At 41.5% G+C, this 23,762-nt stretch overlaps 1 protein-coding gene across 1 annotated transcript; it reads right to left on the bottom strand.

Annotated features, from left to right (window-relative positions):
• Positions 1 to 12,774: 12,774 nt before the first annotated feature.
• LOC124159221 lies at positions 12,775 to 22,438 on the bottom strand. The gene is made up of 2 exons (XM_046534869.1): positions 21,839 to 22,438; positions 12,775 to 17,058 (listed from the first exon to the last, which is right to left on the bottom strand). Exon 2 carries the CDS (start codon positions 15,970 to 15,972, stop codon positions 15,142 to 15,144), a length of 831 nt encoding a protein of 276 aa, XP_046390825.1. The 5' UTR covers positions 15,973 to 17,058; positions 21,839 to 22,438; the 3' UTR covers positions 12,775 to 15,141.
• Positions 22,439 to 23,762: the final 1,324 nt, after the last annotated feature.

Below are 23,762 nucleotides of genomic sequence, written 5' to 3'. Positions count from 1 at the left end.
GATGATGAAGAGGATGCAATGTAATTACGGGATGACGAATTAAGGTTTGTTGTACGTGTTTGGAAATCATTGATGTTATTTGCGAAAAATAATGATTTATTGTTCGAAATGAGGGTAAGCATTTGTAAACGTGTCACATTTCATTTATTATTGAAAGCTGGATTTCTCGGGGATGAAACCTGTATGCCTTAAGTTAGCACTTTGTTTAGTAGACTTATAATAATGGTAATTCTATCAACAACTACTCGGGACATCAAATGCAATACTTTTTCCTCTGCCTCTTTCCAGTCTCGGTTAACCGATACTTTCTTTGCGTTACTTCACACGTTTTCACCCTTCACGAGGTTATTTGTTGTATACCAAACCATCTGATGAAAGGATTTTAAAAATATACCCGCGTTTTTTCTAATATAAAGTTAAAAAAAATTAAGTGATTATTATACATGGGTGAGGATGATGATAGAGGGAGGAATTTCAGGAATATGAGGAAGATTTGAGGGCTGTGAAGTTATTTTACCCATTTTTAACTCCTGAAAGTTAATGCTGACCTAAGAGAAGAAAAAGCATTTCTGAGTCAGTGCACTCAAAAACTAAAATTTTCAGGGAACTGGGAAGGAATTCCTTAGTGACAATTTAAATCTAGTTCCCGTTTACGAACAGAATGTTTCAGGCTCATTATTTAAGAAGTTTTAGGTAGAATTTATCTGAATCATAATTTATAGTAGGTATAATCCTTTCGAAATTCCTTACTTAATGTATAGAATGGAAGCGTATTTTATCAAATTCGCATCACAATAAATTTAACCATATGAAGGTTTGTTAAGTACGACTCCTTGTCATTGAGAAGATATACATTTATAAGATGGTTTTCATTTGAGCTTAGTTTTCATAGTTTACGCGAGGTAACTCAGAAGAATGGAGCGTATTCTTTAGCTGAAGAGGAAGAACAAAGGTTTAGGTAGACGCAAGAGGGTGAGTGTTATGCTAGGGGAGCTGGATGGCTTAACTAATTGGGGAGTGAGGGAATGGAAACCGCTCGTGAAGGGGAGGAGGGGAGGGAGAGTTCTCTCCAAGTTCTTCCCCAATATCATTAGTGTAATTGCGAAAATCATTGTGCTTCCGCGCTTGCATTAGAGAGTGGGGGCAAACATTTGATTCGACGTCTCTGAAATTCGCGGTCCAATCAAAGTTTTGGAGAATGAGTTGGCTCGGGCGGAGCGAAACGAGATCATGGAATAAATTGCTGAAAAGAAAAGAGATAATGGGATTTGAGGAAATGTTCTCGGCACCAGGAATGAATATTACGAAAAAAAATGGATGGAAGATGGCTGAGGAATGGCCGATCGATGACTAAGGGGTATTTGAAAGAGTGATGGTTTATGAACGAAGTGAAATTTTCAGGTACCCCAAAAATAATGAATTTGTCCATTTATGCACTGTTTTCAAAGTGCATGTTGCGAGCATTTAAAATATGTGACAATATACAATATTAAATACGTTATCCATTTGGGAGAGTTTGCTGTAATGATGACACATGTAAATATCAAGGAGTATTAATTCGACTCTGAAAATGCGAAGCTATACTTTGGTTGGGCTGGTAGGAAATACTGGCTGATGGTTTATCAACGAAGTGAAATTTCCAGGTACCCCAACTAGTAACGAATTTCCCGCCTTATGTATTGTTTTGAAGGTGTGTGTTATGAGCATTTAATGTAAATGGAAATGTATACAAGACTACAAACGTCATCCATTGGGATGAACTATAGAAATACAAGGTTATACTTTGGTCTGGCTGGTATGAAATACTGACGAAGATTTTTTCCGAGGTCAACCATAAAAACGAATTATCCCTCTTCCGGAATGGCTTGGGTGGACCCACCATTAGCCGTTAGCAAACAAGGGAATATGGAGATCGCGGTGGAATTTATGGTTGCATTTCAGAAAGCGGCTTGGCTTCTGAAAATTACAGTCTCTGCGAGAGAATGGGATGTAGACTAACGGAAATCAGGTGGGTCATTATGCTAATTTTCGGACCACTCGTGGATGGGAACTTCCATATGTTAACCTCTAAAAGCAATTAAGTTCTTACAATGGCTCAAAAATCACTTCCTCGAATTCCCTTATTGACATAGTACATGTCTTAGAGTATGCAAGATTTTTTCCCTATATTCAGTTCTGAATAAAATTTATTTGATTTGATTTTAATGGTTTTTATCAGCGCTAGTCATTCAGTGATACAGTTAAATCATAGTGGACCGGGGACTTTGCTAAATGTGTGATGGGAATGACGGAAAATGCAGTGACATGGAATGTGCAAGTGTCTTCAGAGTAATAATGGTGGACGATGTAACACCAAATTGAGCGTGGATAATTGAATTTATTATTTATATATATTTATTAAAAATATACTAACCTTTAAGTTTCCTCACTTTGACTTCAGTTCATTCACATTTGTGATGTATTAATTTCATGCAATAAAATTCAATGCTGCGCGTATGATCGTATTAAAAAGGAAGGGTAAATAGTGCATCCTGGAGCTGTTTGTTGTGTTAGGAGTATTTCCGGAATAAGCAATTATTGGGAACTAGATTCCACTCTTTCTGTACTCTAAGGAGAAGCATTATAGTTGAAAGACATTAGCATTGATGATAATGCATTAAATAGTGCCTTTTTTCAACGATTCAACTGGGAAATTTGTAGTGGAAAAAGCTAATTTCAAGTGCAGTAGCCCCTTCTGGCAGAGGAGAATTCTTTTCGACTCAGAATTACCAATCATGTGTGCCCATCGCCTACCCTTGTTTGCGATTTCAGTGTATCCTGCAAGGAAAGTTATACGGCTTCTTTAATAACGATTGGCGTGACGAATCAGATGACTCATTTTTTTGCTCAGAAGCACGATATCAAGCTGTGGCAGGAGGAGAGAGTGAAAGTGTAAGCAACTCTTTCGACAATATTTCTATTGTCAATGAAAAAAATTTGGGCTACCCGCTCTTTCAGGGCTAACGTGCTATGGAGAGCTTGTGCTCCTGTTTATATATCGACCTATCGGTCCCCAGCAGAGGGGAAGAAACGTTCCAATTTCTCCATGTTTCCGGTGCAACCGCGTCGGTTTGTTGGTGATGACAACAGTTTCGCTGGCACTGCTGCCAGCGTCTTCAGGTCGAAGATGAAACGAAACTGTTGTCATCACCAACAAACCGACGCGGTTGCACCGGAAACATGGAGAAATTGGAACCTGAACACCGCGGAAATCTACGTAGTCACATGGGAAGAAACGTTGATTTTGAGACCACAAGACGCGGGTTAACCCACAATTTTAATTAATTGACAATATATGGACCGCGAAAGTTTTAACGACTTCAATTATTCCATTCCTGTCCATATATGGGATTAGAATGTTAACAGGACCGCTCTGAATCCAGTCGTGGTAGAGCCAAATGGCTCCACAAATCTCATATTTACGCGAGAATTTAGCTCGTCATTATCCCGATCGAATAGGAAAGTGGGATGATTAGCTGGCGCCCCGAAACTACCACGAATCGTGTGCGCGAGTGGGTGACGGCGGGATTTGAGGTAGTGGGAGGCCTCGTGGGGTGGTTGCGGCTTTAATGCCTCCATCCAATGTTTGAGAGGAATACTTAATGGGAGGATCGGTAACGGGAGGGCGGAAACTCCCCCGAGGCATGAGACGGATGTCAAGGAAGTGGCAGGAAGCGAAATAAGGAGTTATGTGAGTGCTCCAAGGCGAAGTTTGTGTTGGAAGATTGGTCTCTCATGCGGAGAACACGCCCCGCGCTTCGCTCTAGGAGGCTGTTGTTGTTATTTGGGAAAGGTAACCCACGACTGTGATCATTTGTGACTTCGAGAAAAGTTGAGATTCGTGGGATGAACAGTGTGTCGGCACAGGAAGAGTTATGTGAAGCACGAACATGGTGTCGTCTTAGTTCGGACGAAAGTTTACGCGACATGGTTAGTTTGTTATTTTAAGGAGACAAGTAACAACCGAAGTCTTTTTTGAGTAGTGGGAGGATTGTTAAGAAGATACCTGGAGATATTGGTTCTAGAGATATACTTTACTTCTGAGTTGTTTTGAACGGTTCTAACTTTTCCAATGAAATTATGTTTTCGGCCACTATTTTTATACCTTTTGAAACCATTATGAAAGAAAAGGTAAAATAATTGTTGAAATCTCTCATTTTTACTTACGAAGGATTTAAAATTGCAATCGCGAAACGGATAAACAAAATAATTCGAGTTACTGTTTACCAGCCTTCCAAAAGGTCTTGGGGGATATTTTTATGAATAGCCACCAATGTTGGCCATTTAAGTGAGGGCATTGGTCGCTTGTGGCAAAGGGTGTTGGTGGATAAATTAGGTGGATAATGATAAAATCGAGGGAATCTGAGTGAAAACCAGCTTCGCGTCGATTTAGGATGCTAAAGACAACCTCCGCTCGCAGTATCATGTCCTATGTTACAGGTAAGGGTTTTGCACGAGCTCCACGCATGTCAGCAGAAAGGAAATAGCATTGTTCTTATAGTTTATTTCTCTCCCAGTACCCGAACTCGGGAAAACTGAAGGGTGAGCTGGAACTCCAGTCGTCAAACAGGCATAATCCTGGCTGGTAGAAGACTGTAGATGCATTGAGGGTAAGGTAACCAAGAGTACGTTCGTTTCTGCCGGTGCGATCGCGGGTCGGGGGAGAAGAGACAAGGGAGGAGGAATGAGTGTGGGAACACAGGGTTTACCAGGATGGGGAAATTTAGGCACGGGTTGGGGAAACGGGGGTTGCAAAGACTCCTTAAAGGCATAAGGGGTGCGGGAGTACGGCAGGGGGTGTGGGCCTCCTCCACGTGCTCTCCCTCTCTTCCAGTTTGGGAGCGGTTATGAAGTGGCGGGTAGATGTGGGTTGTTGGGTTGGTCGCTTTCGGGGGAATGGGTTGAAGTGCATGGCGGCGAGGTTCGGGAGGGCGATTTTTTTTTGAAAGAGTAATTTTTTTTCGGAAGGATAGGGAGAGAGGGGGAAAGACGTGGACGTGGAGAAGCGACCGTGGCTCGTGGGACGCTATGTATAACGGGTGCGGGGGGGGGGGGGGGGGTTGGGGGTTGGGTAAGTTGCGAGCGAAGCAAAGTCTTGTCGAGAGAGATAGGGAGGGGTGCCGCCGCTTTTTCGAAGGGGCCGCCCTTTTGCGTACACGTATGCATACACTTGGCAATGCCGCATTCACCGTATTGATCCCCGCCCGCCCCTCCCCTCCTCAATTCCCCCCTTCTCCTCTCTCTCGCTCCTCCTCCCCAGTCTCCCCATTGCCCACCCCTCCTTTCCCCCTCCCAACCAGAGAGTGCCCCCCCTACCACCCTCGGTTTGCCCTCAAAGCGTCGAACCTACGTCGTCCTAAACTATCCCCCACCTCCCGGCGCCGACTTTCCCCCACCTACCCTTAACTCCCTGCTCAACTCTCCTCGGAGTCCGACATTGCAATAACCCCCTTCCCCTCAATATGAATCTCCCGCCACACTTACACATACTTAAAACTCCCTTATAACGAATTTATTTGGTTCGTAGTTGTATTTTGTCATAAACGTGATTTCATTATATCCTTAATGAAGGATTTTGCCCTATAAATCACAGAGTTGCCGGCTAATATTCCGTAATTCGTCTTTATTTAAACCACAGATCCGTAAGGGAAGTATTTTAAGATGAAAAGTAGAACTATGTGGTGATGGCCACGCGTAATAACAACTAATAATAAGGTAAGGAACGGTTAAGTAGCGAAGATGGCCGTATTTTGTTTATAGGAGAAGAAATAATTCCCTAAGATACCATAGAATAGTTCATAACAGCGGGGATTACATGACATCCGAACTCGTTACATGCGGGGAAATTAACATTGGTGATCATAGGAAAGTCCAAGGGCCTGGGAACTCACCTCGTTATAGGCGGCATTTCGTTGTATGCATGATATTTATAAGCGACTTTAACTGTATCTCCCTCCCCTACCGCATCTCTTCTTCACCCTTACTCCACGACCCTCAGAATTACTCCCCCTAGATCCTGTTGCCCTCGCCTCGCGGGAAAGAGGGTCTTCATAGGGTTTAGGTTGTGGGAGTAGTATTGTGAGGGAACGGTCTCTCCATGCTTTTCCTCATTCTTTTGTCACCCTTGCCAGATATCCATTTATCCGACTCGAGAGGGTGGATGTGAGACCCTAGACACGAAAGCAAACGGGAATCCTTCGGGATAGAGAGCGCGAATGAGTCAGAGTGGTGTAGGTTCGGTTATCTACCTGCTGATTTAGTCTCATCTGCTAACTATTCTATTTACTACCTTATTGACGGTTTGTAATGTGCCTTGGTTTTCACTAGTGATATCATTGAAGTTTTCTCGATTTTTAATTTTGTATAATTTCCCGAAATACTTTTCAACCATCTGTTTCAAATGTAGCTATCGGAAATGCTGATACTTGCATATGCTTTTATCTAAACAAGCTAAAGGTATTACAGAAAGAGGTCATAAATAAGGAAATCGGCATGGCAATCTTTGACGGGGTGACTTCTAGTGATTTTGTTTGTTTATACCGCATTTTCCCTTGAAGGGGTTGTTAACGATAACCACGTGTATAACTTGGAATATTGCGGTTCAAATAATGAATATTTTTAAAAAAATGTGAATTATTTTTAGGTCGATTCTTATCTATATAATTCAGTTTAGCATTATATAAGGATACACCCCTAGGTTTATCGTTTCAGTGATTCAGTGAGAAAGAAATATAAAATTTTCTCATTGATATTACTGCACGTGTGTGAGGCAACACGCCACCCTTTAGGATATTATGGGGCCTGATGAGGCACCTCTAGGATTTTGCCGTAAACTCTAATGTGATGGAGCTATAGTAGGCTGGAGAAAGATTCTAACAGAGATTTAGTAGACATGTTGGACCGGAAGATGCAAGCACTTTAGAACATTGGAGGAATGGAGAGTAGCTCTAGTGTAAGATAATGATGGCCTAGGGAATGCTTGAATGAGAGCGTGGGGAAGATCCTACGTAAACGCTCAAAATGGAGGGTTTTTAAATAGTGATGAATAAAGGGATAATGTTACGTAAACTTCAAAAGGAAGGAATTTAAAATGGCGATGAAAAAATAAGAATTCCTCACGTAATGAAGAGTCGTATGAAGTCGTAGGATTTTTTTAAAAGACTGCATGGCAATACCTACCCAAATCTACCTTAGTCTGGAGTCCACCTCGGGCAATAACAATCTGCGTAATGCTGAAGGTTCCCCATCCCTCCACTTCCAGCGAGAAAGGGTTATAGAATGGGTTGAAGGACTGCAGCATGGCCACTGGGTGTCCAGGTCGTAATCAAGAAGATTGGCTCCCCCTTTTATTTTTTTATATCCTTTCCCCCACACTCCCTATCTCTCCCTACTTCCACGGGTAAACGGGTTGGGGAGTTATGACGCGGAAAAGTTTTTCATTCCTCTCGCCCTCTCCACAAAAAGTGTCCTCTCGTCTCAGTCGGCGAGGGAAGTAATCGGGTTTGAGGAGGGGTGCGCTGTGGAGGGGCGCAGTGTCCTGCCTGCCAGCCAGCTGGCTGCTGCAGTCTTACCTTTCCCCCGTCGAGATCGGAAACTGGAGAGAGTCAAGAGCACCGACGCCCTCCTTCAAAAGGGAATGTTTTTACTTTTTCCCCGTTGCACAATCACCCTCGAATGATTTTTCTCTTAATTCGCATGGAGTTGAATCCGGCTGTTATTTTTTTATCCAAATTTAAAGGTTTCCATTCTTAGAAGAAAAATCTTATATAATTGTGTTTGTTACTTACCGTTCCTTGTAATTATCCAGTGTGCTTTTTTCTCCGTATATCGTTTTTGGAATTTAGTGTCTTCAAGTGTTTCTCATGGCAGTAAGGTAGCCCTGGATTACTAGCCAATGTCTGACGCTACCGTTTTACCCTTTTGTTTTTGAGCTCTGGAAGCTGCGTTAGGAAAAATTACAAGCTTTTCTTTCTACAACTTAACCTTTTAACTTTCTACAACTTAACTTTAACACTACTCTTGAAAATGATAAAGTTTATCTAGTTGACGATTAAAGGTTAAGCTGTAGACAGCAAAGTTTGTTATTTTTCCTTACTAAAAACTACACTACTTACCTTCTAAAAGGTTAAGGTCTCAACAATTAGGTGCATTTGGAAGCTATGGTTACGATGATTGTATGCTAATTTTGGACTCAATAGTATGATTCATAAATGATAAAATAGTAATATACTAGCTTTATAAATATAAAATAGTTACAAAGTAGTATGATACATAAAGATAAAATGGAGCTATGATATGTAAATCCCACATTCAAATGGTTTGCCCAAGCAAAGTTGTTTTATCACACAAAAAATTTTCTGGGTTATGTAGGAATTGGAATCTCATGTTAATCTAAAAGAAATCCAGCCCCCAACTACGTTTATCTTCAGATCATCAACTTAACTACTATGCAGTGTGTCGTGAGTTGTCTTTTGTCTTCGGCTGACATTTATTTCTTATGGACTGTTTTGTTCTGGGGTGTTTGAATCGGCTGCGCAAAATAGTAAATGTCTAAACGGTGGTTAAATTTAGTTTTAAATTCAAGTATTCCACGGTCAATATATTTTGTTTTATTTCTGTTCGCCGCTTTACATATCAGCAATTTCTGCCATCGTATGCTGATGTTGAGGAATGGGGTAGTAAGGTTTTTCGCTTGCTCATCGTATGCTCAAAATGCCCTTGCTTGATATTCCACGATTGCTTATAATCAGAACCAACTTGAAATATGCATTTCGCCCTTCATGTCGGGGTATCCGAAAAGAATCCTACCAATTTGTTAAAAGCGGGCATTGAGTCTCCCGAGGGATTCTTTCGTCAGGCCTCTAATCTCGTGACCAGCTGACGGATTATATTTCTGAGGACCCATAAGTTGGAAAATTGTCCGTCCAGGCATTCAGAAGCATTTTGCGGCTTGTGTCGCTTTTATATTGTTGGGACCCTTTCGTCGGGGCACCATCGTCCGTGTCTTCCGCATGTCACACCCTTGACACCCTTGGTCCGACTCCAAAGGGCGTGTGGAGGAGGTTGGGTGGTGTCTTTTATTCCCGTTGACAGCCGTCGGAACCAGAAAATACGGTATTGATTGGTGGACTCGGGACAGTTTTCCTCCTTTAAATGCTTCTGCGTCCTCGTCACACGATTCCATTAATGCTTTTCTCTCTTTCATACCATCACGGAAGTCCTCTCCTATTCTCCTTCTCCTCCAGATGTCTTAAAAAATCTGACCATCTCATCGGGCTCAGCATGAAGGTGCCAAACGTACCTATTTTCTTCATAGGCCGTCATAGAGGGTGAATGGCACAATAAAGAATACGTCGTAGTCATTCAGGGCTTGTTTTACTCATTCACCTCGTATTAACTCGGTTCATAAAGAGTATTATATTAGTCAGTGGCATTGATCCTCAATTTGTGAATTTGTTTTTGGAGTGCGCATTACTTCCTCATGGCCGTTACAAGTACTGAAAAAGTGATTCTTATGCCACCGTACTGAGCTCTCAGGTGACGAAACGATCGTAGATATTATCTAATTTATTTCGGCGATCTAAATCGACAGTATAGGCAAATGCCTGCTCAGAGGAAAATCACTAAAATCTGATTTGTAAAATAGGTCTCATACTAGCTTTTTATTTCTCTCAATACTTTCCTAGCAGTTAATCGGGTTTTTATCGATTAATAAGGAGCGATTGCGGTTGTTATTTAAGGTGTGTTTGGTTGCTGTATTCATGAGTCATGCGGTCCCTTCCTTAAGAAAATGCATACTATATCCGAAGATCTCATACAAGGCACAAAGCCTTAGTAAATTTACGAACGAATATGTATTACTCGAGCAGCAGAGTACTTACGTGGTCAAGAGTGGAGGAAAAAGAGAAGTACCCCTTCGATGGGGCCGGAATGTAAAATAAAAATCTTGTTGTTCGTGGTAGATTGAATTAGGCGCTAATGTTGATGACGGTACCGGTGTGTATTGAGGGAAAAATATTAAACCCGAGTATTAATGGACTTTTTCAGTATTTTTTGAAAAGTGTTATCTTGGGAGTTAGTAATTCAGTTTTGTTTTGAGTTTAGGACTGTTTGCTAAAACTCTTTTAAGGGGTCCCACATGATCATTCTCTGTATTTCTAAAGTCAACTATCCTTTGTCACCGTAGGGAAAACCAACTGATGGCCAGCCATTAGCGTTGTTTGGGAGGTATCATAAACTCCGGGATAAGTTACCATGTACTCATCAGTATGCCTTTTTTCCAAATCGAATATTAATGGTACCTTTCTTAAAAAAAAGTGCCAACTTAACTGTCACCCTTCATTATTGCTGTTACTGAGGCGGTTGCCTGAATAGTTATCGTTCGTAGGTAATTTGGAATCCAATTCACAAGAAAGTCGACTGTTTATCAAGATAGAACTTAAATGTGTCTCTTATGCATCTTTTTTCATTTCCATTGCGACTTCCAGCCAATGGCAACTTATCTCGGAGACAGGAAATTTAAAACACAGAATTTCTCTAAATGTAATTATAGAACATTCAGTGTTGCTATTAATACACTCCTCTATTGACCCTCGTTATCATTTTAAGACAAAATTGTGCATTTAAAAGTAGACGCACACATTTTTTTCGCTCTTACATTGACTATATTTTATGTATTTGGACTATCAAAGGCTAAATTTAATATTTTTTTGAGAAAGTATCCAGTTTAACAAATGTATATTTTTTCACGAAAACTTGTTTTAAATTAAATTTACTGTGACCTTGAACCGTATGCTTGAATTTTAGGAATAATTTATTTATAATTGTTGAACTAGCACTCGAGAAACAGTTTCTATAGAACGAGTAGTGTGAGAAAATTTTAATGGTTTTCCAATTATTTGTAACAAAAATATTAAAAATAATATGTATCAAAAAATAACTATAAATGGTCGATTTTCAATTTAGAAGTGAACCGGGTATTAAAATAGTTTTAAGAAGTATTTTATGAATTCCAAATTCAAAGAGAGAAAATCTTGGACGCTTATATGCGAAAATGTGTTGCACGACACTATAAAATATTTGTGCAACGAATGCATAACAGCCGCATTGCACTTGTCGCAAATGAAATTTTTCTGCGGAACCGAAAAACTACAGACTCGCTCTTGCATTTTGTATTGAGATTCTTTTCGATAAATTTAATACTAGCTTAAAAATTATGTATCACCAAGACGACATGTATACTATGTGCCCACTCTTATTTCTTTTCGTCGTATGTGATATTGTTGAAGCATTAATAGCATATATTGTTACATTTTAATAGTGTTCGTTTTTCCGGGCTTAAATTCTGATGGAATTATTCTCGAGTTTCCCATCGCGTTTTGTAATGGATGACTGGTCCCAACGCTTCGAAGGCTGAGTCTGCCATCGCCAAGATTGAAAAAAATGAAGAAGATAAAAAATATAGATTTTACCCAGAAGACTCAGTCTTTGAAACATGTGACCAGGTACGCAAAACAACCTCCGGAGGGAAACCCGCGAGTCATTCCTTAAAATCTACGTATGGGAATCAGTACGAACCGACTCTTACTCCGGGCGAAAGCGTGGGTTAAGCATGGGGTGAAAGTGAACCTCGCTTCGGTAATATTCGGTTGAGCGGTTGTGTATCGTGCCTTCCTTGGCGTCAGATCGTCTGCTCCTATCTCAAAATTCTCCCCTCCTTCCCCCCCTCGCTTCCAGATTTCCCATCCCTCTCTCCCTCAGGACGTTCATCCTCCATGTTCTCCCCTCTTTCCCACCTCCCCAGACTTTTCTCCATCGCATTCGTGGTACAAAGGCAATCTGTGGGGAAGGCTCCGCTCGTGGAAAGCGATGGCAGAGACCTTATGGCAGAATTCAGACCGACCTGACGCCTCTTGGCGAGTTTTCAAAGCTCGGGACGTCTTTCCCCTTCCTCATTTTCAACAGCTGACGATCAGGCGGCAGACGGAATGAACACTCTCAGCCGACGAAAGGGAGGCAGACATTTATGTAGGATGTTGTTTTTTGATTCGATTACTCACCGTAAAATCGGCCATACAAGTGCATCTTTGGTTGAAGAATTCACGGTGGTAAATGCAAAGTGCATTGGGGCACTGCAATTATGGAGCGGGTTGACTTAGATCTTCGATATCTTCTGATGAAAAAAAACTATATAAGTATACTACTAAGGCGCATGCATTTTTTTGATCTTTCAATTGCTTGATTTTATTTGAGTTTATAAAATAGTCTCTGAAGAGTGTAAGGCAAGGAAATAACGCAAGTTGGTCATACATCATCGGTAATTGGTTAAGTTATTGAATGTGTAATCTTCTATTACGTAAAATATGTATATTATTTTGTAGGATATACATGACTATCTGGGAGGAATTGTTTTAATTTATTTGATGTTGATATTTCGTTCTAATTTTCCAGAACAGGTGTAAAGAAGATTGTAGAAGATAATTTAATACGTATTCCTTGGGCATATTCATTATTTTTTTAAAATAACAAAGCAATTTATTTTAAAATTCTGAACAATATATACACGAAAAACTGCACTGCTAAACTATCTACATCGTCTGCTATTTTCCTCTTCGATAGCGATTATGTTTTCGAATCATTTTCATGTTCAGATCATGGGTATTTCATCTATCTGCTAGCAGTTGTTGCTGAATGTATTGTGAATCGTACGCTGTCGGGTAAATAAACAGTCGAAAATCAGAATTTAATAAATGTGTTTATTGTAGAGCTAGACTTTAGTGTATAGTATTTACAAGTTCATACTGAAAAATAATCTAGAACAACAACCAGAAAATATTCAGTAAAATGCATTCATAAGCAAAATTTGTTACCAACAAATCTTAAAAAATATTGCTCTTTAAAGAATTTTACGTATTCGTACTTACGTCCCAGTAGGGGGTATATGTTAACACTTATGACCAGAAAATTACCTTTAGCTTTAATACATGATAGTTTGTCATAATTGCTGTTATGTTTACGTTATATTCATGAGCTGGGAAATAGGCCTAATTTCAATTCAAATATAAACAGTATTTAATATGGCCGTATGGGGCTTAAAGATCACATGGCTCTTATTTTCCTAAAGGGGCCGAAATTGCCCATATCATTAGAGATCTGTTTTACTCGTATGGAGAGCATAGCTCTGTTCTAGAGTTTCTTTTTTAAAAACATCCATTAACTTATAGGTGACAGTTTCCTGTGGGTTTATGGCTACTTAAATGGGAATGCCACTTCGTCAAGAAATGGGAAAAATTATTAAACAGCACATTCATATTACTCCTACGGTAAAAACATCAATTGCCTACATTGGAAATTATTTGCTCCTTGTTTCTTTAGAAGGGATTTTAAATAGAAATGGTGAATATTTCTCCATTTTCCATAGATCGTAACGAAAAAATTTAAAATGGGTGATTATTTATTTTATATTGTTATCAATAAAACAGCGTATAAAATGAGCAATTAGATGATGAGGAAGTTCTCACCATATTAAAACAGTCTTCAGTTTCGTGAAGTAATCATGACGTTGGGTTACAGAAAATAGACAATGTCGTTTTTGCTATGAGGAAAAGGCACACGAACCGATTAAAGATTAATGGACTGTAGTAGCGCTGGCTCTGTTTATGGTCAGTCTAAGCGCATTTTTCGAAACGGAATCCACAATTCCCTGAATGAATTTTTTATCCAGATCTTATTTTCTTGCTTTTTATTATTAAAATTCATTTTTACTTGGCTCTCCAATATCTGATGCGGTAATTTATGTCATATTTCTTAAGGATTTCTAATGATATCTTACTGTTTAAGTCAATAGTCTTTAGAAGCGTACACGTATGATACATTATAGCAATATATTTCTCGTTATAGACTTAGAATTAGATACTACTGTATCTCCTCTACCTTCATGCGCCACGACCAGAATATGGCGTTGTTTATATTTTTGCTCGAGTTTATGACTCACGGGAAATATATTAATGCTGGTGATGATATTGGGAGAGTTGAAACTTTGAGATCGTTGCATAGTAAGGTATAAAGTACCGTGTATAAAATAAATGAGATTGTAGCCGAATACCTGAGAAGAGAGTACATTGTTTGAGATTTGATTTTTTCATTGCAGGCCTCATTTCATGCGTAAGCATATAGAAGGGTCAATGTAAAGACTAGAACTGCTCTGTAATTACTTTGAGTTAATTAGTGTTCAAAATTACTTACTCGTGGAGCACTATTTCGAGTTTATAAAATAATTTTTAGGATACATTATTTACATGACACTTGTAGAGATTAGAAAATAAGCATGTCTTGTCGATGTAAAAGTAAACAGACAAAGCATCTACTCATGATATTTGTCAAGGCAGTCTTTATATGCAGTTCCAACTTCACTATTTACAATTGATTTTCATTTGCGCATAAAAATCAATAATCAGGTATATTAGTTCGTATTAAGTGATCTCCGAAGACTGCTTAGTACTTGTACCATTTATCGATATGCACCCATATAATATTTCGTCATTCAATGATACGCGACGAAGTGAGCTTTGATTTCATGAAGAAGACACCGTTGGTGTCGAATGGCAGTCTTACGTTGAATAAAGATAGAATCAGAAAAGCGTACTATTATGAAATATTATCAGTTGAAAATTGAGACGGCATTGCAGGGAGAATCTCTTTCTCCGAAGGAGGATACCTACTACAAACATGATATTTGTGTCTTCCTGAATGTGCTTTTAGTTTAGTCCGTTAACATAAACAATACTGGGAGATTCTTCGAATTGTCGACGTAAATGACTAGAATTATCATGTTATAGCATAGAGATGCATATTTAACTAGATTTACTTTAGTGACCGTATCTTACCATAGCGCCTTATATCGTAATATAGGTCATGTGAACGGGATTGGAATTGAGAGAAAAAAGAAAATTCAGCGATGTTACTCACTGTTTTTTGCCGTAATTCAGCAAAATATCCCTGGAACCTTTCTCTCATAACCATCAACAATTAAAAATAAAAAAAACTCTGAACTTGCTGAGAAAATCCATATCGACATTCACTCAAATGTACGATATTGTAAGCTCAAAACCTCCTTATGAGGCGTACCCTCTTCTTCTGCAGATCCCCCAGCTCATCGTCACCGGCGTCGCTAATGGAGGGTTTCCTAGATCCCGTCGCCGGTGATCCACCGTTAGAATCTCCTCTAGACAACGTCCTAGACATCACCGGGAACGAACTGCGCCGCAAGAGCGGCGGCGTTGCTCCTGTCTTACCGGCCAGACGGAACCTCATGGCCTTCTGCGACCGTGTGGCCGATGCTGCGGACGAAGCGGGTACACCCTCCTGCTGGTTGCTTACTCCCGCGCTACTGGACCTTGACCGATAGATGTAGCCGTCATAGGAGTAGGACTTCTCCTGAAAAGTCCCTCGGCGGGAAACCCGACATCCTGGATTCGAACCGTGGTGGTGCACCTCTGCGACTCCGGGAGCCGCGGCCTCAGGCGCCTTGGTGGCAGTAGTGCGGGTCATCCGGGCTCTGACGGCCTCCACTATGGCCGCAGTTACCGAAGCCAACAGAAGGACGGCCAAAAGATGACCAGCCACCCGTTGACCTGTCGTGGAGCCTGGTGTAGAGGCACCGGCACCGCTCAGTCTTTCGTCGGGTTCTTCTTCTTCTTCGCCTTTTGGAGATGCTAAAGCATAATCTTTGCCCTCTTTTTTCGCTTCCTTGCTCTCTGCTGGACACGAGGGACCCTCACTTTTTGCTGCAAATGATGAAAAACCGTAAGTGTAGGCTGCTAAAAATACGAAAGTTGCTGCAGCTAGCAAGAGGGCCAGGGACGTCCGCAAGGACATACCGGTTCCCCGGGTAATGGCAGGGTCCTTCCTGGTCTCCACTGGTACCGCGTCCATGTCTGAGTTACTAAATTCTTTTAGGTGGGAAATGCTGGGACATCGATGTATATGTTGGTTTGTCGATGGAATATAGGAATCATTAGGAAGATTGTGCTGGCGAATATTCAGTCCGCCATCGGAGTTCTTTCGTGCAGAGTGGTCCTCTCAAAGAGGATGGTTGACCTCTCGTCCATTATCGATTTTGCAGTTTTCCGGGGTCCATTAAGCATGTACTTGGGTGAAGGTGGGGCAGTTGATGTCCGCGGTCAATCGTTGTCATATGCAGATGCTGCTCTCAGTCGATGCACCGCCGATGTTTTCTATCCTTGGAGATGATATGATTGACGCTCTCTAAAACTGTGCGTCAGCCTCAAAACCTCATTAAATGTGCAGATGCTATGTGTTCGTAATTTCACCATTATTAACTCTGTGAAGTCGACAAATTCTCACTCTCCGAGTTCCGTGGCTAAAGCGAGTTTGAACAGTTATTTGTTCGCGTCCCTGTCCGTCAAGCACTGACTACTCGAGAGAACTGTCCCTGCGAAGCACAAGGATGGCCGTATTTCTTTCGGGAGCTCGCGCTTTGGGCATAAACGGGCCTCTACACCGGGCTGTCGCGGGAGTAGGAAGCCTTTGCGAAGCACACAGTTTACCTCGGGAGCTTCTGCTTTCCCTTCTGCGCCCAATAATTCTCTTCGTTCACCACTAACCTCGCTTCTCTCCCTCCTCTCTCCACCCCTTGCACACTTTTGGTCTGTCCTTCCCCGGCTTATGTGTAACGCCCGCCTTTCGCTGCAGGGGAAAACAACACAGTATCTCTTCTGACCTCCTCGTAGTCCACCCTCGTTAATAAGAAGCAGGCTGGCTCACTACTCCTTCCCGCCTATCTCCTCGGCTCTCTCTCCACTGTTCGTTGAGCCCTGAGGCCCGCCAGTGATGGAAGTCTTCACTTGTTTGCTTGCTTCGTTTTTTTCCCCTGCCCTCCACCTCGGTCTTCACCAGGCACACGTGAGGTCCGGCGGAGGATGGGGGTGGCTCAAGTGCGGGTGGTGGGTCAGCGTTAATCTCTCCCCTCTATCTCTCCCTCCCTCCATCTTGATGCTCCTGCGGTAGAGAAGGGGAGAAGGAACATTTAAGGGACATTCACATTGTAGACGTCACGTGAAAATACGGTTCAATACTTCAATATGAGTACATTAGTAGGTTACAATTTTTTATATTTTTTTCTCTTTTAGGAAAAAAAACTCCCGTGGAAAAAGTCATTTTGTTTGCTAAATTATTTCATATTTTCATAAATTCTCTTAAACTCCCATTGAGGTTTGCGCTGTGCACTATTAATATGACGCGCTGTATGATCTTCGTACATTACAGTCATACATGGGCTAAGCATTTTTTTCGTTCACCATGTGTTTTTATATATATTTTATTTTCAGCAAACTTCGGATGGAAGCCTTTTGTCTGTCCACACAAATTATGTACTTGTGAAATCTTACTAGTTCATGCATGTAAATCTCTCCCGAATGTTAGGCTGTAACCTACTTGACCAACAACCGTTTAGCAAGTCTCTTAGGTAATTTTTGTCATCATGACAGATCGCTATTCACTGGTGCTTTGCTTGTATGTTCCTCATTAATCTGTGTCACATTAATAATGCACCTGGTGCCCTCATTCTATCATGTAAACATTTTAAAACACGCTTAATTTATATTTAACTTAAGGCATGGATAACTTTCAAAAACACTTTAATTTCACAAAATAATTTAACTTTGTTCTTTGCCTATGGCATTCTATAAATAGCATTCAAACATTACCGTTATTCCATCTTTAGCAGGAACGTGTCCCTTTCATTGGCTTACACGCATTAAAAGTTTTCTAATATTTTTATATGCACACGGCATCTAAGATAGGGCGGTGAAAATAAATACGATTAGTACCTACATCGAATGAAGTGGATCCTTTCAATTTCCTCTCATTATATTCACTATATATCTCTAGGAGACAACGGTTCCGAGTAATATTGGAAGACCAGGTTATGCTTGCCTACAAGCTCCACAAAGATAGACAAAATTTCGGTCCAGGTATTCTTGGTTAAACCCTAATTTCGGATTTCTATGAAAAAGACTCAACCGAATGTTTCAGATGTTTGTAGTATCTCCAGGAATAATCTCTCACATCTCTTTTTCATCTCATCAATGGCTTATACTTGTACGGCAAGGACTTCAATTCCGATAAAATAATGCTCACCATGTTTATTTATTTTCATACGAGGCGATGAAGGAAGCTGCAATCGCTCAGTTACATATAGTGATACTACCTATATTGCACAGTTATATATAGTGAATCAAACATGGATCGCCTAAGAATCGCAGAAAGAAGACTAAAGCCCACCTTAAGTTTACGAATGGCCTGGAGTCTCGGTTGTGGGTTCCTCCCTCACTAAGAATTTTTGTAGGGTTTCCATAACTACCTTTGCTTACCTCTCCATCTCTCATGTCCGCGATCATGTCATATCCAGATCTAGCATGCATTGATTTATCAGGGAGACAGTTAACGCATTGAATCAAAATCTGTGTGAGGCTCTATTTGAGGCTCCCTTAGGCCATCAAAAAACTTGTGTCATCCTCATTACATTTAATTCTTGTTCTTTAAATTATAATAAATCGATTCTGCGATATTTGCGCTATGGGGTTTGTTTGGCTTTTCCATTAGATTACTCGTTAGATACCTTGGTTGAATTGAATACCTTATTCACGCCCTATTAATTAGTCGTGCGATACATACAGGACATCCTGTATACCTATTGGTCAAATCTGAGCCTTAGATGTATTTAATTGCTATCACAGCTTCATCGAAATTAGAAGAGAGAATTATTTTATTTTGTAGAGCATTCTACAAGATTTCATTAAAATTATGCTCCTAAGTTATTATTGTTATCTAAATTCATTAACCATTCATAACATAAAAATGTCAATAAATTGTAATTTTTTAAACCTTAATTCCAGAGGAAATCTCTCGTAATTTATGTTAATGGTGCCATCCGAAAATTCAAGAAAATTTACATGCACGAAAACTTAGTTTAGACTAATAATTCGTCCCAAAAATGTTAAAAATAACAGTTTGAGTATAAGCACAGAGTTAAAGCACAAAATTTCGTGTTAAAAACTAACTTTGAAGAAAAAGTATGAGCTTAGGATAAAATTAACTTAATTATTAAAAAACCTAAGTCATTTTTCATTTTGTGGCGTAGGTTAAAACCCTCCTAATCTTAAATGGAATCCTATCATTACAATTAAGTAATATGTGGTCTATTTGGTTAATCATATCATTCTCATTGAAGGAATTTTTTACTGTCATTACCAATGAAAAATTATGCATAGAATACCAGTTTTGCTTGAAGTTTTATTGGTATTTGGCGTACGAGAGGTTGTTTCAAAGTTAGAGTCATAACCGTTGCCATAATTACGGGAAAATATTTAAGGCGCATTTCATACTGCTTTGATGTGGTAAATTATCTTAATGGCAGAATTGAATGTTGCATTGGATATGCATTGAATATTGCATGAAGGGGTATATTATTAAATTTATTCAAGTGAATGATCATTATCTAGTCTTGGAATGTGGTGCTATGGCATTTTTACGATATGATTCAGATTTAGTTCCATGCATCCTCACGAGACTATAAAATCTATCAGTAATTATTTCTTCTTCTCAGTATCTTAGCGTGCGTGAGTGAATGATAAATGAACTCCACTTGCTTAGTCGCGAATTCTAGTCCCTTGGTAAATCATCCAATTAAGATATACAATTTAACTCGCATTTATTCGCATTTATATGTAGTCATGCTGATAATTTAAAGTCCAACATTCAGAAATTGTTATTGCTGTACCACATTTCACGGCTCCACTCTAATGGCGAGTACATTTCAATGAAACTTTGCTTGTACCTCAATATTTTTTTCTATTAGCTATTTCTTGCATAAATAATGCGACCTCTTGTATGAATAACTTATCGCTTTGAATTTTTGGTGTTGGAGGTTATAAAATTTGTTTTATTGAGTCAAAGAAAATTTTCTGCGTAAATTCGGAAGCAAAATATGAAAGTGTATGCCCCTTGCTGCTTGGGCTTAACTCAAGCTAAAAAATCTCTCGTTGCCTTCGTGATCCTTGCCTATGCATGCTGTTACTTATGCCAGTTTCTTTTTTTTTACAGGGGACTAACAGCGCCATTTATGATGCTTCTAACGGAACTACTGGCCGGCATAAATTTTAAGATCGTCAACAACCAATCTGGAGATAAAGGTATGGTGCAAATTAACCATACTTAGATTTTTGAGTGGTTTTTCCTGGAGGGTACGTTCATCAATCTAATCATCGAGCGCTTCACTGTACACTAAGTGGTGCTTTTCAGAGCTAATCTTTGAGATTTTATCGATCGGAGGGATTTCACGCGGGGTTTCTCCGGTGTTATTCCCCGGTTACCTTCCCCCCTGAAATTAGGTTTCATCGTCGAATGGTCGACGAATTTGATGGTCAATGTCCCCGGGACACCTGGTCACTGAGGCCTGGATAATTTTTCCGCCTCTTTGGAGTCGAGATTGTGTAACTGAGAGCGAAAATGACACATCGTCCGAGGGGTCGAAAAGGAAGGCAAAGTGACCATGATGCAAGGTGGACAACAGGGGGGATTGATTTTCGACCTATGGTTCGTTTCCAGCGCGTCCATTGCACCAGGGGCGCAGCCAGGAATTAAGGCTGGGGGGGGGGAGGGGTTTAGGCGCAACTAATACTTACGGGTGTGGGGGTATTGCATACACGCCAGGGTAAGTGGGAGTTGCGGGAGCCCTCCTCCAGAAAATTTTTAAGAATAATGGTTCAAAATGGCGAGTTTTACGGCTTCCTGAGGGATATTTGATTAATCCTGACACTATTCTATAAGTAATAGTGATCCAAATAAGTAAAATGGATTAAACTTAAAAATTTCTCTGAGCTCTGGGGGGGGGTTCATCCCCCAAAACCCCCCCCTCGCTGCGCCACTGCATTGCACATAGGTGAGAGGATAATTGGTGACATAACCAAGGTTGTAGGTTATCCATATACTATCCGTGTAACAAAATATTTTTGGAGACACTGACATGAAAAGTAGTTGCACTTATCGCAATCATCCCACCATAAATAATTGAGGAAAAGTGCTACTACTTTTCATTTCAATATGTCGAACTTCCACTACATCACGCCTGAATCGCTTGAACAAAATTAGAGAGAGTTAATTCTGGAATTAACTGAACTATCGAAGTAAAGCTGATGAACTTAACGGGAAAGGCACAGAAAAGGGTAACTGGCCGCTGCTTCGAAATATGGTAAGTCCATTACGATGAAAACATCCACTCTTAGCTCGTTTACCGTGGTCATCTGACCGCAGAATTTTAGCGGCGCTGTTGTTTTTGGAACGGAACATAAGAATGCACTAGTGGAATCTAGTAATGAAACAAATAACTGTAGTAATTTTCCACTCTATTTTATTCGCTCAACCGGTTTCAACGCTTACACGCCATTATCATGGGCTCTTGTGTGGAGAATTACTACAGCTGTGTGCATAATTACTATCGAGGAATTTCCACAAAGTGAACTCCTCAACAATAGATCTAGTGGAGGCTAGACACTGATTAGTTCGGGTGATGTATACGGACGTGCTTGTCACACATCCCCACCCAACATACACGTTATCGGAGAGCGCAATTGATTCCTTACGTGCTGTTGCTGTTTCCATAACGAAACGTAAAAATGGACTAGTGGAAGTTGGACACTGATGAGTATAGTAGAGGGCGTTCTTGTCACAAATCTCCACCCAACATTCACATTACCGGAGGACGCAATTGATTCCTTACGTGCTGTTGTTGTTGAGCAGAGTCGTCGCCTCTCAGCTCCACTCCAGGTCGGCCGCGCCCGAGCCACGTGGTTTTTCCCTCCACTCCGGATGTACACAGTCGGAGAAATCACAATGGCTTGCCCACCAAGGGGGGGATGATGGGATGGGGACTGCGAAGGGAGAAGGGGGTTGGCCACCGTGGCTGGCTGACGATGGTGTGGGAGGAGTTGACGTGGGTTTTTTTTCGGGACGCGTGCGTATGGACGCGATAGCGAGGGGTGAGTCGAAGGCAGCGGTGCGTGGTGCTCTCGGCGGGAGAGAGCAATCACCGGCTCGCGAGCACCAGGGCGTCGCCTCCTCTTGTCAAAGTCAAAAGTGACTCATATCTATCCCGAGATGGGGGCCTGGGCGGTGGCGTTCTTCGCTCTAAGACACGGAAACGGCTTCGGGGGGAAGGGTAAAGGGTGGCATGTGACGATTCGAAAGGGGAGCGAGGCGGGAGGGGTACGGTCGTTTTTGAATCCAACGCGTGGGAGAGGAAGGGGGTATTAAACTTGGGCACAGTCCCCGCGGATGATGAAAGCGATGGCTCACGTGTTGTTGGAGGGACGATCGCACCTACTCGGTCCGCACGGCGCTGTCACGCAGGCCTTCCCCTCCATTTCTCCCCCCTCCCCCCAAACCAGTCCCCTCTTCTCACTAACCCACCCCCTCGTCTTGTCAACCCATTCTTCACCCACCTTGCTCGCTTCCTTCGATTTCTTCCGAGCAGGAAAGGGAATCCAGGGGCCGCCACGGAGAACGCAAGTGCGTTTCGCAGCACGAGAGAGGGACTTACTCTCTTTCTCTCTCCCCTCATGGTCCGTGAACGCATCCCGTTCATCCCGTCAAAAACCCCCCCTAAACCCCCCTCGCCTTTGCTCCCAGCCGTTCCCCTGTCCCTCCTTTCTGTCCTCCTTCCTCCCCCACGTCCCGGCCTCACCTTGGTCGCGAGGCGCCACCCCTGTTCCCCTCTAGCTCCCGATCGATGGTCAGGGCTGAGAGTGTGAGGGAGAGGAGATAGGGAGAGAGGCAGCTTAGCCGTGGGGTGGGCGAGAGATAGCGGACGGAAAAGGGTGGAAAGGGGAGCGTATTATATGTGTGTGTGTGTGTCAGGGCATGCGCACGGGATATTTCCCCCTTCATTTTTCTTTCCCTCCCTCCCCGCTTCGCCCCTTCCGATTCAGGATGACGACACCGCGCACCTCTCCCCCGCTCTTTGCTCCTTCTTCTTCTCCCAGTGTAGCCCTCTCAACCACCAATTACTCCACAGGTTGCGGGGGTGGGTGGAGGGAGGGATTTTGGAGAGTCGGACCTTGAGGAAGAGAGGAGGAAAGTTTAAGGGGGTGTGGCGGAAAACGAGATTGTTATGTTTCGTCGCGGCCCCAATTTCTCCCCTTCCTCCCTCAGCGGAGGCTTCCTTACTTGAGGCGACACCAATGCCCTCAACCCCAAGGGATGAAATGTCGCCAATGAGGTTAGCGCCAGGGAAGATTTTCGGGGCCGCATTCCGTGGGGGCTGTTCCAATGCAGAGTATCATTGATGAGAAAAACATAAATTGGGATGAGATTCATGGTTACCACAGGTGTTTTTAAAAGAAAACAGAGTTATCGGTCAATCCTTGTTAAATAGACCACATCTTTCTTTTAAAGAGAACCATAGTTGATAAAAAAAGTTCTTATTTAATTTCTTTCACTTATCGTGGGATATTCTTAGTTAAAAAGTGAATCTGGACGATGTGTATCTTAAATATTTATTCTCAAAATCATTGTCTAAGTAAAATGTGGTACACATTTTGGTGAAAATACTCCAAGAATATAAAGAAGCATCTTCTCAGAGCGTTTACAAGTCGTGTGTACACTCTGTGAGTACTATAGACGAGTCGATCGGCCAAATACCTAGT

Source organism: Ischnura elegans, chromosome 5, assembly GCF_921293095.1.
Source record: "Ischnura elegans chromosome 5, ioIscEleg1.1, whole genome shotgun sequence".
In the NCBI taxonomy this organism is placed as follows: domain Eukaryota; kingdom Metazoa; phylum Arthropoda; class Insecta; order Odonata; family Coenagrionidae; genus Ischnura; species Ischnura elegans.
This window is presented reverse-complemented; position numbering and strand designations above follow the sequence as displayed.